The 18,221-nt window shown below is 38.7% G+C and overlaps 1 protein-coding gene across 5 annotated transcripts in view; it reads right to left on the bottom strand.

Annotated features, from left to right (window-relative positions):
* The window catches only part of cntn3a.1 (contactin 3a, tandem duplicate 1), a 110,099-nt gene that overhangs the window by 81,720 nt on the left and 10,158 nt on the right, over window positions 1-18,221 (bottom strand). For 3 of the 5 annotated variants that reach the window (XM_085912607.1, XM_085912590.1, XM_085912612.1), the window contains exon 2: window positions 8,898-8,999. The exons of 1 other annotated variant lie outside the window; for it this stretch is intronic. In XM_085912607.1, coding sequence (XP_085768733.1) covers window positions 8,898-8,910 — 13 coding nt within the window. In that variant the 5' untranslated portion in view covers window positions 8,911-8,999. Of the gene's footprint in view, window positions 1-8,897; window positions 9,000-11,953; window positions 12,058-18,221 lie in introns of all 5 variants that reach the window. One more of the 5 variants, XM_085912597.1, reaches the window with a different exon arrangement.

The raw sequence follows: 18,221 nt of genomic DNA, 5'->3' as shown, positions 1-18,221 counted from the left end.
CTATTAACCATGTCTTAACCTTCCACATGCAGGTGAACTCATTTAGTGGGAGATAAGCAGGGTACGTAAATGTATGAGCACAATGACATATGACAATTAAGTTATGTTGTCAACATATTTATTTGAGTGCATAAAGAAGCTCTCCTGGCAAACCACTGAAAACTTTCACAAATGTTTCTACAGAGATCGCAATCGAGTAAGAATGCACAAAGTTGCAGAAGTGAAAGGTTCACCACAAATATTTAGCTGAGCATAAAATATTCCAATAAAGTCGTTTTTGACTTCCATTTGATAGTCTTCACTTGGCAAATTCTTCAATATCAAGAGTACCTCGTACTAGCAGAACGTTTTCAACAGAAACAATATCATTAAATGTGATTATAGTCAAGTGACAAGACTAATTAATGATCATGATTTACAAATAAAACCTTCCTTTGAACCATTCCATAACAGTGACCCTTGTATGCTTCTTTCAGCACTCTCAGGATGTCACAGGAGCTCCTGCATTTACTTTGACAGCTTCTATTCAACATCAATAACTAATGTGCACATTTGAAGAGCACGGCGCCCTCATGTACTATACATGCGGTTTCTCCTTTTGCATTCCAGGAAAATCTTGACTCAAAAATATTGGCTGTAATGCAACAATTTTAAAAACTCAGTTGTCACATGTGGAGAGACTAAAATTAAATAAGATAATCAAAGCATTTTTAAGTATTTTGAAGTGGTGTGTTGAATGAAAATGAAGACCTTCCATGTAGAAATAATGCCCTAACAGGTTTTGTGGCAAAATGCTGCAGTGATAAGGCAAAGAGAGGGCGGGGGCTTATTTTCGCAGACAGATAGTAGGTCACAGTGAAAACAGTAGCATCAAAACTAAAGAGCTGAAGAGAGAAACATTATTCAGGCAAGCATCCTCCGCCAATGTTATAAAGGCTCAGCAGTGACGCTTGGAGTACTTGAATAATTCCAAGTGATGTGGTCACATGATTTTTATCCGCAAAATTGAAAGCATGGCATGTCACTGCGGGTAATATCAGAAAATCCTTAAGCGAGGTTGAATACGTTTTATATATTTTTAATACCTTCGATATTTGTTTCTAAACAACATGAAATGGAGTTGCAACTGCTCTAATTACAACCTTTTGAGGTTTACAAAACTAGACACTCTCGGCCAATACAACATACATTTCAGACAAACAATATTAGGCATGTTGAGTAGGGTATGATTTATAGCACCATGCAGTATTATTACAAATTGAGATCTGAGAATCTAAATAATTATTGTCTTATTATTCCATTCTGGCATTGTTTTCAATTTTTATTCTATTCCAAATGGTGGTGTTGGCTTTGGCCAATGTTTTTGCAATGGATCTGATTGATTTCCGTTGTCTGTTTCCCCCCCATGGACATTTCTGTGGTTTTCATGTTGGTTACACTGCTAACGCTTCACAAACTCCAAAGCTGTAACTGAGCGTAGATTTCAGTATTATTTATAGTTTTAATAATTAACATAACCACATCACGCTTGCCATGAAAAATTGTTCACATGTTCCAATAATTGTACTCAAATGGACAGGTTCAAACATAAGGTAGAATGAAGGCTGAAATGAAACCTAAATGTACCATGACAGGAGCCACCAAACACACATGGGTTCTGGTGCAATGAAAGCAAAGTTGAACGTTTGGGCCATAATTCCAAAAGTTGTAAATGGAGTGTGCCAAACACAACACTGTTCATCACCAAAAGAACACTGTACTGTACACCTACTGTGAAGCATCGTGGTGGTCGCCCCATACTTTGGGGGTGTTTTTCTTCAATTGAGTTCCACAGGTCATTGCTCTCATTCTTAGTGAAAACTATTTGCCAATGATTTATTCTGGTCTCATTTTTGTTTTTATTTTTTATCATACAAAAAACTGGCAAGGGTCTGTAGACTTTTTATATCCACTGTACTTCATTGTGTCTCTACTCAAATGTTAAGATGGCTTTTTCTTCTCTGGCAAGGCTGTGCTAGTGTTTCAGACATGACACTTTGATAGCAGTGGACCCTCATGTGCTTTCGACAAGCCAGAACAAGGAAAGCTTCATGATGTCAGAAGTGACATAATGAGGACAGTGAGAGTAGTTTTATGAGAACTGAGCAACAGAATGTTCTCGATGTCAGGAAGATGAATGGAGTACAAAAGTTCTATTTACTCATTTTCCTGCTCCGTATTCGCGGTGACTCAAGAATGTGCCTCTATTTTTATTACAGCAGCTGTGATCTAAATAAACTACAACACACTCTATTGTTCATTTAAGTACAGTATTTGACTGGATCAGAGTCACTAGCAGCTTGTGTGTAAACCAAAAGAATTGCACAGCAACAGTAAACCTAAACACTACTTTGCTTCCCTTCAAACATCTTGTCTTAAAATGTAATTCAACATTTGGGATTGTGTCAGAAGCAACACATTTTGAATGATCAAAAAGACAAAATCTTATGAACATTGCTAAACAAATCACCATTAAGGCGTTTTGATGTGGAACCATTTGACTTTGAGGTTTTAACCTTTTCAACCAGAATGAAAAATTTCAAACATAATTTTCCTTTTCAACTCTTAGAATTGAGAAAGTTAACTAGACCACAATAGCCATTTTTTTCCTATTCAGAAACATAGCAGTGAATAACAAACAGGTACAGTTTGATACTGATCAATGCATTGTGTGCTGTACTTTCTGCAACAGTGAATTAAAAATATTATTGCATAACATTAATATAATTGTATTTGAGTGAAATATTATTTGGATTCAAAGGTTTATACCCATTCCAAAAACATAATTCAAATCAAAAATTAAAATTTGTTTTGGTAGCCACTGATTTTGTTAATTTATGGCAGCTAAGGCTTAACATTGTGAGGACGTACGTCTGTATTGGCAACAATAGTGTTGTTTGTCATGGGAAGGGGCACAAAATTCAAGGACTTACATTATCCAGCTTGACAATAATTAAGATGTATTAAAATGTCTCTGTGTGTAATTCATTTTAAAATTACAGTCCATTGCAAGCTCATTATATTCCACTAATGCAGCCATTAAATTGGCCACTAGAAAGCACTTGATCGGATTGAATTTTGGTTTTGAGGGAGAATGTCATGACTTCATTTGGGTCAAAGTGATGTCAGAAATTGTGGAAATGGGTGGTGAAGGGCTCTCCTGATGCATGCTAAAGTGCCAGTGAATGAAGGGGCATCTATTATTTATCTCTCATACTAACCAATAAGTCCAGAATGAACTGTTTTAATTCACTCTGCAAACAGGCTTACAGCAGCCATGTATCAATAAATGTTAATTATGCCGGCTACTGGTCGCGCTGCACAACATAGTCCGTCTCTGATTGCCGCAGCATGGAATCCAATATGTTGCATGTCAATACGACTTCACATAAGAAGGCAGTGAGTGTTCCTTGTGCAATTAAGGCTTCACTCTCAACCTTAGCATAAGTGAGTGAGCCACCTATCATTACGGGCAATTCTGCTTCATCTGGATTCTCTGTCAACAAAGCTATCGATCGAAGCAATGGATCAGTGTCACTCACTGTCCCCTCATGTTGAATTATGTATCAGGTGCTCGAACTTGCAATCAGTGCATTCAGGTACAATCAGTTCCTGGCAGTGGCATTCGTTCTGTTTGAATTGTTACGGTGCGCTATCATGTTCGTGACACTTTTAAATGGCATCAAAACCGAGAAGAAATTACATAGCAATCTAAAGCAGAAACATTGACATCCCCACACATTGCTTTCGTCCTTTGGCTATGTTGGAATATGCTGTTGAGCAACAATCAATATTGTTGGTCAATAATGCCTTGCCCAAATAAGAGAGATGGATGCTTTAAATTGACTATATCCGTAAGGCCAGCAAAGGCCAGTCCATTCATCTTAAAAATGGAACTAGGAGGAAAACAGGAAAGTGTTGCTTGTGTTCTCCAATAGTTTTATTTGCAGTTAGTTTGCCATATCCTACAAAAAAGAAACACTAAATAGCATAGACAAAAAGTGTAAAAAGATTAATTTAATCCTTTTTTAATTCGAGGACATTTACAATGTTGCGTCAAGGGCAATAAGCAACATAAGACATGCAGCATGAGCTTTTATAACAATGACAGTATATTATTTATGCCACGATCAAAATCCAACAGTAAACAGCTGCAATTACTGCAAACAATATAATGGTTGATGACTGCAGTGTAATAAACAGTTCTCAGGAGTGTGCTCAGTATTCTGCATTACGGACATTACCCAACAAATAATTGTCTATGAATCAACTCATATACAATAGTGCCTATTTGGCATATTATATTCAGATCCTGATTGGCTGTTTTTCCTAAGGCCAATATGGAGGTTGTGATTTAACCCTAGATATACGTCGTGATTAAGACCCAACACACGGCAGATGAACTCAAAATAAGATTGACCAAAATAAACAAAATGAAGACAATAGCATATCACCATTCAATTGGCAAAGTTAAATAATAACATGCATAATTTTAATCAGAGCATTTATAACACAGGAGATTATTGAGTCTGATTTGTTTTGTTGTGTAAATACTAGTTCATCCTCAACTCCTTTTAACCCAAAAAGTAAAAGTAACAGTCAAACTATAAAGACACTATAGCTGATGTGCACAGATACAAAACGTATTTTTGCAACTACTTGTTTTAGATCTCCTGACCATTCGCTGTGGTGCCCTTTGAGCAACGCATTTAGGCCCTGAGGTTACTCAGATCCGGGTCGCAGTACCCTTTGTGTGCCCCATCAAGCTGACAAATCTACGAGTACCCCTACAGAAAATATACTGCAAAGTGTATATTTATTTCCCCCTCAAGAGATTAAAATGAGTGCATGTAGGTGAGTGATACGCTCATTGAGTTCTGAGAGGTAATTCATTGTAAGGTTCTGCTTTACAGGCATGTCAGGATGTTGGAACAACTGCCTTTGTTGGAGTCATTTCAAACTGATTCCAAATTCCAATATATTATTTGAAGCAGTCAATTTTGATAATTTGCCAGTTTTCCAAAGTCTGTCAGATGAAAACATAAACGTCGGGTAAAAGGCTCAAGTATGCCATGAATTGTAACTTGCCCAGGATGCTAAGGAAGAAGTTCATGCTCCAATATTGACACCTGCAAACTCAAGTGAAAATTGTAACTGCCTTTGTGGACACACCTAATACCTCCTGGACATATTTTTAATGGCCAGACAAGAAAAAGACCAAACTATTTGGCCAAAATGAGCTAAAGTATGTTTCGAGGGGTTCAAGATGAGGCTTTCAAAGCAAAGAACTTTGCTAAATTCCCAATATTTTGATACCATGTTATTTGTTTTGTGGTCATTTACACCAATGTTCCAACAGGACAGCGATCCCACACACATATCAAAACTACCTTTAGAAATAATAAAGCCGCTTAAAATTAGGGGCTCTATTTTTGTGCCGGTGCAAGTCTAGGACAAGACACGGTCTAAATTTATGAGCGTTAAATCTTGCATGGTGGATTAAAAATAGGATGTAGTGCATCTTTCTCAGTGTAAATGTCGACTTGATTTGCCACCAGTTTAAAGTACTGGATTTAAAATACTAGATCTGGAAATTAATAGATAGTGTATTTATTTCAGCATTGAAATGTTTAACAATCTCATACCTCCTGGTGCATTTACAATTACAGGGACATAAAGATCATGTAGGTAATTACCAGTTCTTTACATTTAAGGCTGCTGTGGCATAAAGCCTATTTTGGTTGGTGGGCTCATAAATGTGTTGAACATTATATGTTGTATAATCCTTTCATCTCATAAAATGTTCATTACAACAGGCTCACAGGTCATTTCGGTGGAGGTTGCACAGCACACTGACTTGACTATGCTGTTGCATTATTCGTGTGTGTTGTTGTTGGTGGTGTTGTGGGGGTGATAAATGTGTGTTATATGACAAAGAGAAAGAGACACGGGGGTACAAAATGTGCCCCTCTAGCCTTTGTAATTATCTGCCAATTTTCTCTCCGTCAGTTGCCTTTATCATCCCGTTCAGATCTCACCTAGGGGTCGGAGACACTGACTCCGTGGCACCTCTATCTCTCAGTGTGTGCCGTATGAAATGTAGAAGTCCTCCCGTTGACCTCTGTCTGCCAATGCGCCGCTAGCCTTATTTGTTTCCCCGTAACGGGAGACATTTGGAGATAAGGATAATTATCAATCAGCGACCTCGGCAGCTATTTATGCCACTACTGAGGGGGAAAGATGTGGGTTGGTGTTGTCTTCTGATATGCTTTCAGGATGCCCTGATAAATTGTGCCTGTTTTTGTCCACAGATATTATCTTCACTGAAAGGGATCTTGTAGGAGATTTTGTCATTAGGTCGACAGAAAATGTTTTTTTTTTTTTTTTTCACATTTCCAAATCTTTGGTGTAAGTAATTTTAGCAAAATTTGAACACATGTTCTGAACATTACCATGAAATTGTGACATTTACATAACAGCGATACCCTTGGGTTAAACGGATACTAGTGCCTGGAAGTATGTGCATGAAGCTTTCACGCAAGCATTGTGAGAAATTTTCATCCCCCATCTGATGTGACATTTGGACTGCACCAAAATAAACAAATGTGGTAAAAAAATGACACACATGGCTATCATTAATTCCATTATTTCCTAGTCAAGCACAGTTTACCATCCCATCATGCAAGTTAAGATCATTCATAAGGAGTTAATGCCACTGTAAGCCTTACTTGTGCTGCCTTCCTTCATTTTGAAATGTCACAGCTTCATAGCTCACAAATGATTTGTGTCTGCCAAAGGGGACAGCACATACTAATTAAAGAATATGTTTAAGCTCAGGGAAACATGACTGAGCAGATTTGCCTCTCGAGGTTTTCAGTGCAAATTTGTTATCTAAGAAGAAGCCAGGGAACACAGAGATTTTTTTTTTAACAGCTGTAACTTATCTGCAGTATTTAAAAAGGTTCCTAATGGGTATAATTGTGATTAAAAAAAAATCTTTGGGAATTTGTCTTGGCACAGAGCGAGATAAATATCACATTGACTACTTACATCGATGTGCCATCTAGGTCCACTTTGCTGCATGGTCAACCAGCAAATCCGAATTTCCCTTTAAACAGTTAATGAGCGCTTCGGGTTCAGAGAAAAAAAAATATATTTGTTTCAAGCAGTTCGTTGTTATTGCTTTTCATCTTTAGCCAGAGCCAGAGATGTAGTTTATAATTGACATGCAGTGAGAAATGCATCATTGTTCCCACTATACACTTCAGAATATGGTCTTCATGGTTGGAGTTTATTTGTTTTGTCTAGTTCTTATCAGAGTTTGTGAGCACTCACACAGTGTGTGCAAGCACCTGCTCTGTCTAAAGAATCCTGAGCCACCTTCTAAATTGCAAAGAAGAGGTGCCCTTATTCAACTCAAAATAGTAAATTAGGAGCAAGAACCTTTTGGTTTGGTTAAAGCACTCAATAGTCCCTCTGGGTATTATGCGCTTGACCAATATTGAGATGTGTACATGAAATTAACAATTGGGGACTTTTCCGACCAGTCCTGGCCTCATTTGCATTAAAACCAGGGCCGTTGGAAAGCATACAGACTTGACATTACTGCAAAATAAATAGTCTTGCTGGGGTCTGTGCATGACATTGGCACGTAAACTGCAAGATCTCCCCTTGCAGATTATGTAGGTCCCACATGCAGCATGGGCATTTGGAGACTGCCTACACTCATGCCTGTATGAACCTCACCCCCTCACCCCCTAAAAAGTTATGCCACACAGTCAGGGTGGTGCTATTAAGATGATGATTATAATTCGTTCAATGAAATTATTTCTCCAATGAGTCAGAGGAATTGTCCAACATTGTTGCCATATTTATGAATGGAATGACATCCACCACAATAAGGGAGAAAGCGACAAGTCAAGATTTGTACTTGATTAGAAGCTGCACACAATACTTAACAATGTAAAGTCATAAACTTGTTCTTTCAGGGAAGAATTGGGAGTCCTGTAAAAAAGAAACAATGGTAGAATACAAAGAAGGAGTCAACTAAATCCAGTCCTTGACATTGCAAATGTAACACTGCAGACTGCAAATATCCCCAGATACTTTGTCTCCAGAACATCTGAGTGCCCAGGCAAATGAAAACTTCATTCACAGAAAATTGTGGTGTCATTCCCATAACAACTCATCCCTTTAAGGTCAGGTATTGGAACCCCAACAAAGTGCACCCCAAACCTTCTCACCTAGGATTCAGAGTGGGTAAAGAATTTTCCCTAGAGTGGGTGAACCCTCTCAAGGATAACACACTGAGATGCTGCACTGTCCGTCAAGATAGTAATAGACACTTTGGGATCCGTATTTGACAGGAAGAGAAAACCTTTCATAATGAAAGAGAATGGATGAGTCTAAGTTGGTTTTTACAGACATAGGCATTTTTTATGTTGGCAGGGCTTTCAGCGTGCAGCAATTAAGCAGTGCTTAATGGTATTCTTTTATCTGAAGACAAAACTGTCAGTTATATGGCATTGGGTTTTACTCTAAAAACAAGTGGATTAATTTTTTTGCATCTGTGTTTTTTGAGCATGACATTGGTGCTTGATTTCAGTGGGAAGTTAAATGCTTTGACAGCTTACGTGCAATGAAAAATCTGTGGTTTTTGAAGTGTTCCCTGGGTAAAAGGCTGTATTCCTCACCTACTATAACGGCCGTGTTGGTCACAGTGGTAACATTCTGTTCTTTGTTACAGGTTGAATTACCATTTGGCACAACATTTTTAAATTCTTCAAGGACTTTTAAACTGAGTGAGCTGTCAGTCAGTAGAAATATATTATAATATTTTCTCAAAAAATTCCACCCACCTTTTGGCTTCATGGACTGGCTGACAAGCGGACATGAACGTGCTCAACTGCATGAGTGGTGGCAGGCCAATCACATCTGGCTGGCACCGAGCTTGTTTTGTTCTGAAAAGATAGTCTGTTTAGTGACTGAAAGATAAATGTTTCCTTGAGCAGTTATGTTACTTTTAACGTCACTATAGGGGCTATTGTTAGCCTGGGGTAATAGCCTGCCTCCTGAGATTTAACAAAAACTTTAGCACAGTTAAATAAATGTCTGAAAACTACAACTGAAGACATTGACATGGACAAGGGTAGAAATGTGCATATTACAGATAGTATAATTTTGGTGGAGATTGGTCACTGTTTCAGACAAGAGGTGACAACAATAGAACGTGACAAACCAAGCAACATTACAATGATTGCCTTCCTACTATGTCGTGGACAGGCTGGGATGGAAAATAGCAAACAAAAAAAACAAAAACAAAAAAAAACACAAGCCAAGCTCCGAAAAGATACAAATTCTACTGATTCTTTAAGGGGGCTAAATTTTAGTGCTGACATAATTTTTACAATGTTCAGCACTTGTTTGTTTGGAAAGTCTTTTCCAGGCATTATTATTTATGTTAAAATATTTTTTGTTTTCCAGAGATAAAGACAAACATATTCAAAAATGGTGTCATTGTCCATCTTGGCATTGTGCGGATGTCAAAGTGCGGAAAAAAAAAAAGCCTGGCTGCCTTTCAGGACTGACATTTTGCCCCTGACACTGACAGGTTACCAGTCATTTTTGATACGTTGATGAACAGCTCGACATAGTCCAAGCACAGTGTGTTATTACAACTAAAGTTCGAGGCCTGTCCACCCACTGCTTGTCAAGCTGACAATAAATTCACCTCAAAAGGAGGTTTAAAGTTTTTAAGTTAGTGTGTGCAACAGTTTGGCAACCTGAGTAGGTGAAGCTCTGTTTATACATTATGTTCACGGCGCCAACAACAGCTATGTTTCAGGTCACCAAACAGGATGTTTATGAAACTATGCAAGGACACAAAATGGGCAAACCCAACTTAACTTGACAAATCATAGTAGGACATGTCAACAATTGGAGGAGTTACATGTAGAATGATGGAAGGCATATTTATCTATTATGTAATTATCTCACAGCTTTTTCAAATTGCGTCACATTGTGTAGTGTTTGGTTCGCATTTTGTCCCAATGTTGCTGTGGTTCTTATGGCATACTTGGATGTATGGTAGCCATTTCGTCACATTCATCCATGCCGTGTTCTGGCATGTTGTTGGTTGATGGGCGAGATTTTCCGTGCTGCATTTTTCACAATCTGACATGGTGTGCACAGTCTGGGAGTGTCATTTGAATCAGCCAGGGCAACAAATATGTTCCAAAGATCAGTTGGAAACCTTGACAGAATGTGAGAAACGTGAATAACATCATCAGAACATGACAGGCCGAATTGTTGAGCACACGGCAATCTACATTGATTCCTTAAGACAGTTAAACCGACAACCACCTACGTACGTACGGTCTGAAGTGTTATCACCATCTGCTTTCGCATCTGTCAAATAGCATTTGTCTATATTTAGCCATGGTGTTATTTATTAACTAGTTTTGACATTATGTATCACATTCTAACCACAGCTATGTAACTTTCAAATTAATTAGTGTCTTCAAGTCAATTAGTGTCTTCTCAAAGCACCATGTGTTGCCCACGGTAGACTTCAAACCTCCAAATGAAAATACAGTGGAGCCTCGGTTTTCGAACGTCCCGGTTCTCAAACAAATCGGTATTCGAACAAAAAATTCACAATTTTTTTGCTTCGGATGTAGGACGAAATTCGGTTGTCGAACCTCGCAAAATTAGCTGAGAGGACCCGCATGCCAACTGACTCCATTCGTTATTACGTTCTCATTACTCCGAGAATTGCATCAACTCTAATCATGCCTCCAAAGGAAGCAAGTGGGCCTAATAATACAGCCTAATAATCACTAAATTTGGCAACATATTTACTTGACTAAACAGTTCATCTATGACTCAGTATGGGACTGTGGAGCATTTTTTTTAACATGAGAATTACAGAAACAAAATATTTTTATAAGGATCTCATACTTGACTTAAAATGTAGAAATATTTTTTGAATGTTTCAAATGGTGATGTTCCATATACGAATCTGTCTGCCTGTTCTGATTTGTTTTCTTTCTACAGTCTCCATCTTGAGTGTTGGTATGCGGAGTCACCTGTGTTAATCTTGGCTCAACTACTTGTATTTACGTGGTCATTCTTTTGGTTTTCTATTTATGTACTTTTTTAATTTTCTCTTAGTCTTTCTATCGATCATTCGTTCGTTCGTCCGTCCGTCCGTCCGTCCGTCCGTCCATCCATCCATCCATCCTTCCATCCATCCGCACTCACACCTATGAGCAATTTGGAGTGCTCAAATGGCCTACCAAGCATGTTTTTGGAATGTCAGAGGAAACCGAAGCACCCAGAGGAAACCTACGCAGACAGAGGGAGAACATGCAAAGTCCACACAGGAAGGCCGGAGCCAAAATCGAGCCCACAACCTCTGCATCTTTGAGGCAGACATGCTAAGGTGACCTTTCCTTCAGAAGCAAAATAATTCACATTAAATAACTTGAAATTGATGGGAGTAGAATTTTGGAAAATGCATATTTAGCATCCACACAGCCTCTCAGGGAGAATTTACTTTGCACAGATGAGACAAGGATTGGTTGTCTTGGACTGCTTTTCTATGTCTGGCAAAGCACCTCTAATCTGCAGCGTACAATGAATTCTCAAGACTATTTAGCTATTCTGGAGTGAAATGTGTCAGAAAGCCAGTTCTCAGTTGCAGGTCATAGTTCCCCCACATAATAAAACACTCAGATCAAATCACTCCAAAATGACTAAGAACAAATTAATGGACTATTCTGAACTGCCCCAATCTAAACGTTGAACATACTGCACAGTGCAAGAAACAGAACCATGGAATGTGGGGAATGCACCATTGTGGGTCATTTTCTATTACAAGAAGGAGTCCAATAATTTTGCTTTATATACGTACGGGATTGAGATCGCCTACGTGATGATGAAGATGCACATTCATCATATTGTTTACTGTACACGTGATACAGCACAGAAGAATGATCTCTCCATGTCACAGCATGCCTAGAAAAGATTGAAAAGTGTGATTTCTTGCTGCTGTGTTGAGAATGGCCATGCTGATGCCTATAAGACCTGCCTATCTTATTTAGATACACATTCACGGATTTAGAGCTACTTCCTGCTGTGAACCGTATCTCATCTCGCCACTGTGGTGAACCTATCTTCACCCTGAAGACACCATATTCTGAATGTTCAACTGTGTCTTTGGGGCTTTGGTAACAAGCAAGGTGCACAGCAATTAGCCTGGTTTCTGTGCTCTTATTTAATTGCCCAAATGAAGGAGCTTTCGCTGCATGGGGAGAGTGCTTTGAAACAGTGGTTATTGAGGGCTGCATCTGTTTACTATAATAACTGTGTCAAGGACATGTTTTCTATGTAGTTGATTTGGGGGGTATTTTTTTGCAGCATTTTTTCACATCCCCATATTTAGCATGGAATAATACACTACAGATGGTCATTTTGAAATGGATGTGCGCATTGCGACTTTAGATGACTTTGGAGTAAATAGTGGTTTTTCTATCCACTTCTTGTTTTGTCATTTAACTTAGCATTGTGTGAAACTCATGTTCAGCAGGGCAAATTATTACTTCAGCAAATTATTACTTCAATTTCCAGTTGAAGTGGTACCGGGAATTTTGAAAGTTCAGTAAAAGTACCACTGAGAGTTATATGCCAGGTAACAAGTAGCCTATTTATCATATGACAAAGATGACAAAATATCACGAGTCATCAATGGAACACAGTTGACAGACAGGGTTGTCCATTCATCTTTTGTTATCTTATGTCTGCTGAACCTATTATCTTTGATAAAGGCAGCAAAAAAATCACCTCAACAGACCTAATTTCAGCCATCATTAAATGATGAACTCTGTCTGCCTTGCCTTTTCCTTATTTTTCTTTGGCACATTTTTTTTCTGAAAGAAGACTGATGAGAAAGAATGTGACAAGAGAAGAATATACATTGAAGGCATTATGAAGTGAGTGAGTATGCTAGTCTGAGAAAATCAATAGTTGCATGTTTGGCGTTTGATGGGGTTACTTGCTTAATTTTGTAAGTTGTTACTTCTTTTTGTTTGAACTGAATAGTTGTGCATTACTGCTACATTAGTGTCTTGCTGGCCTCCGACTGGTTAGCTGCCATATGTTTATTTTAGATTACTTTGGAGATAGATTTCACTTCATTCTCATGTGACAGATAGTTAGATAGTTATATAATATAGTGTATGATTCTGGAATATTTTTTTCCCAAATAGAGTATTATTGAAGTCAGTGGGAAATGTTTCGAGTGAAACAAAGTTCAACGAGCGTCATGCAACTCGCCAACAAATCCTTAACTGTAGAAATACTCGTTAGTGATGTGTAGCCAGGAAAAAAGTGCTGATAAAAATGAGATTCATTCATGAATGACTTTTTCTTATAGATGCTCTGACTGGTCATGGCTGCAATAGAAGTTTCTGATTGTTTCCATCACTAAGAACACGCTCTCGATCACTGCCAAAGAGAAAGAGGTGGTCCACCTGCAGCATAAACACAGACCACTGATGCCCGTTCTTGTTTCAGAGCAGAATCTGGGATTCTTTCATGAAGCTGTCTGAGGCTGCACATCCACAAAACGCACCTGCCCCCTGTGGAGCGTATGGTCCGAGAGGACTTTATTCTTGAGTTTTGGCACCCTTTCTTTTTTATTTATTTTTACTCTGGTGATAACTGCAGAATTATTGTTAGTGGCTCTTGTACACACGTGTACATGTTTTACACTTTGAAATTTGAAGGAATTTTAAATCGTTTAATAGAATCTAGATGCCACACTGACTGGAAATAATGAGAATAGTTTATCTGTTATTGCAACGTCTACCCCGGATTACCTACTTTATGGACTAATATTGGCAGAGCAGCCATGACCCAACCAAGTTGTGTTGCCACTAGCAATAATGGTAAGGTTATTGTTTGCACTTGAAAATGTTCACTCAATATTTATTTGTGCTATCATTTTCCATAGAAAAAAACTATTAGCCTTCAGCACAAATAGGACATCCCTTGACTTTCTCTGTTGCCAACCAACTCTTTGACCTTAGCAAAATTTGGTTTGAAAACGAATTACACTTGCAGGGGTAACTTTGGAGCAAAGATTCGATTAATCTGAGACAGCTGGAACTGTGCAAGTAGCCTGTGTTACTACAAATATCCATTTATCACTATATTTTGAGACTCATGAACAGACAATCATTGAGGAAATTGTTTTGGAAGCGCTGTGAAAATGCAAATGTAGCAGCCAACTTTATAGCAATTTCAACAGAACCTAACAGTGTCCACTATGTATGAGTGGAAATATTTTAACTGTTTTGGCTTTTTTCCATCTTCCAGAATATGCTTGTCATGGTTGCCTAACACAATTGGGAAAAAAAAAAAGGTTCAATTCACACCTTTGGCCACAACTACAACAAGGGCTCAAATACTTTATTTGGCTCATGTTTTGTCATTGTTTGTGAGCAACCATCCTCCGTTCATATGTATGCATTTTGTGCATAACCAGCTTACACCCTGTGTTGCTTACACAAATTGTAATGCAAGATTCATACCCCTCCTCACACCTTGCGGGTGCCATCCTTTGTGTGAACAGCAAATCTGTCTTGGCTATACATCAAAACAGCGCACAATGCAAAATGGCATTCGTGGAAGAAAATAGGTTGGATTTAGCCGGGAATTTGAATGGAGAAAAATGGCATGGGTTAATAACGAGGGATAAATCGTATCTTTCTTGCGGCTTGAGCCTTGTCGATCCATCCGCATCATTACTCATCCGTTTTCAAAGACCTGACAAAGATACAAATAGGAGACAAAACTCTGACCTTGCATCCCAGAGTATCAGACCAACAAAGTGACTGATTGTAGATTCAAAGGCAGCCAGAACGAAAGCATTTTGCTGGGACCCTAATGCCTCTTTTGTCTGTTGTCTGCCCAGTTTCCTCGTTTATTTCAAAGCCGTAGAGGGAAACAAGAGTATTCATAATAGATGGAAAGTGTTGTATTTCTTATTTATCAGTGCACCTCACTTTTAAGACTGTGCTATGGAAATTTAAATACTTAAAATGAAACTGTCAAAAGAAAAGACACAACAGTTTAAAGTTGTATTTATTCTTTGTTTTTCTGAATGCAATGTTGCACGCTGTGCGATGTGTCTCAGCTGGATGTTACCTACTCGATTTCTCAATTAATTTTTCATGAGGGAAGGTTTCACAGGCAGCACATTTCATGGCTCAGCCTCACAAAGATTGTGTTTCAAGTTGCGGCTGGGCTGAAATGCAAGTCCTCTGAGGACATGTGAGCTTCTCTCGGGTAAACTGAGGTTGATCATGCTAATATGTGCTGACTTACCAGGGTCTTTGGGTCAGTCTTTGTTTTGGAAACGCAATGCAGATTCACTTAACAGTCACTCAAAGCAGACAGATACAGGCGTTATTAGATCTCAGATGTAGTAGTTGTTTTTTTTGCATTGAGCATGCGCACAAAAAGCCCAGAACAAGAGATATGAAGCGCAGTGAACAAAATCTTAAGCGTCAGCATGGACAAATATTTACCTCAGATGAAAAGGCATCAAGAAAAAAAAAATACGTTAAGTTATTCTGAAGTTGTAAAGTGGTCAATGTTTTCTGTGTTTTGTTATAAAGGATACAATGTTATGCAGAGGGTTTTACAGACAAAAGACAATTTGCAGCCTCTTACGACTGAGAATCGGTGGGGCTCATAATATTTATTTGACAGTAAATAATTAAGTATTGCTCTAAAGTCACACAAAAAAGCTGTTGCAATGTATGAAATTACTTCAGGAAATATTACAAGACTTTTACAAGTTTTGTTGTCTTTCGCTTTTGATGTACTTATTTATATCCAAACAAAAAGGTAATGAGCTCGTGGTAACCCATACGTCCACCCTTTTTCTAGACAGTGAACCGCCTTCTATGTCCCCGTTTCACAAACTAATCTACTCACATTTCCCCCCCCTGCAACCTAACTGCAGTTATTCACTGTAAATCACACGTATTTGCAGCTTTCTGTTCTTTCTACTAACACCAAGAGCTTCCACGAGATGGCACCAAAACCCAAGGAGAGCAATAGTTGGTGTCAAAGAAGTATATTATCGTGATACAGTATCTCAATTGAGAGACGATGAGCCTGATACACTAAAAACTGGCTTCCACCAAATCGTCAAAATTGTCAAGTTGCTCATTTGGCGCAATCTGATAGGAGTATTTGCAAAGACATGAATTTTGCCTGTACAATATGATTTATCAAACCTGAATATTGTGATAGGCAATTTGGCATGTCTGACAGGCGCTTACCATGACGAGGAGGCGCAGACAAATTGAGATGCCACGGATAATGCTCATTCCTGTTGGCGTAAACAACTTTGAAAGATCTCAAACAAAAATTGAAGTGACATATAAGCAACGCAGTTTTGGAGCTTCAGAAAGATCTAAGAGCTGACTTGGAGCGAGTCAAAAGAAGGAGTCGTCCTTCATCACCTGTGACAAGTCTGTTTCCAAATCTACAATTCTTTGCATCTGGGTCATTTAAGCATTCTGTGACAAGTGTCTGCTGGCCTTTCCCAGAGGAGTTATTAGCGCATGCGGTCAACAGTTTAGACGCAATATCACGCTAGACGGGCACTTAGGACCCATTAAAGCGAACAAAACAAAGCTTTTATGCAGTTGCTGGCTTCCCCAAAATTACACTGATCAACAGTACTTATACTTCAGTATATACAGTAAGTATGAATACTTTTGACACCTTGGAAAGTGTTACATTTTTCTTGACAAAGTCTAATTGCAGTGTTACAGATTTTCTACTTGTCCTTTTTTATTTTAAATCAACGTCTTCTTGCAGCTGAATGTTATGTGCATTTGACTGGAAGGTGTAAGACAAGCGCTCAAGATCCAAAGTCGAGCCAACTTTTAACAAGCTATGAGTGTCTCAGCCATTTCACCTGCATGACAGCCCTTGTACAGTGACACATTACCCACGCGCGCACACACACCTATTATTGAGAGGGGGTGCAAACATTGATTTATGAAATGTGGTTGCACAGGTGTGCACATTCTCTCACTGTGACTGTTCAGAATTAACCACCCAGCTGTGACTACTATTAGGAACTGTTCAGAATTCCCTTCACCTTGTTCAAGGACCCGCGTCCAGCTGAAGAAAAACAAAGTAAAAAGCAAGATGCTGCTACCATGTTTTCCTTGTATAAAAATGATTTTTGCTAATTTGCTTTCATTCATCCGTTGCCATTTGAACCCCACTGTAAAAATTAGCTGACCAGAGAAAAGTAAAGTGGACAGTGAGAGCTGAGTGTTTAATAAAGACAGGACAATATTTGACATGCCAAGAAGCTGTTGCGGTTTTCAAAGAATACAATATCTGCCATCACTTTGTCACAAAGCATGCAAACTATGCAGTTTTATTATTATTATTATTATTATTATTATTGCTCATCAGATAAAACAACTCTGTCACCATATTAACGTAGCCTTAGACAAATGACACTTCCTTTTCCATTCACTGCTATTTCACCTCATGAATGTTAAAGAGGAGGTGCTAGTTATTTATGGTTGAGGACTGGTCCCTGAATACGTTTGCCTGACAATGGCTGCCTCTTTGTTTTGATGTGGAGATGGAGAGAAGTTTATGCTTACAGCTCCACGGGTGAGCATAATACCCTGCACACTGACACAGACAGAGGCAAAAGAGATGTAGATGGCAACAGGAAGATTTAGCTAAAGAAGGAATACTTGAGTAATATTTGTAGGGAAAGCCTGTAGCTGGGGTGCAAATACATCCAGGCACACACACAGACAACACAGTGTGTGTTAGAGCAAGGGCCACAGTGCGTGGGCCATGCTCAGTGGACAGTGTATTTGAGAGTCATCGCTGCCTGCCATGACAATTACTATAATGAATGTAAGATGACTCTGGACACACAGACACAATTACAAAAATAGTCTGATAAGTCATCCTGTACGGCTCAAGGGAACAAAAGTGACTGCTGTCCTCTTGAGGTAGACACCCAACAAGAAGTCAGCTTTCACCATTAACAAGCAATCCCTTTGTATGCTGTTGCAAGGGAGCTGTGCCACATCGCTGATTCAATGGGTACCAACAAGTTTGTC

This window comes from Syngnathus leptorhynchus, chromosome 1, assembly GCF_054491065.1.
Source record: "Syngnathus leptorhynchus isolate UIUO chromosome 1, UIUO_Slep, whole genome shotgun sequence".
NCBI lineage: Eukaryota > Metazoa > Chordata > Actinopteri > Syngnathiformes > Syngnathidae > Syngnathus > Syngnathus leptorhynchus.
Note: the sequence above shows the minus strand (reverse complement) of the source record. Positions and strands in the feature narration are given on the sequence as shown.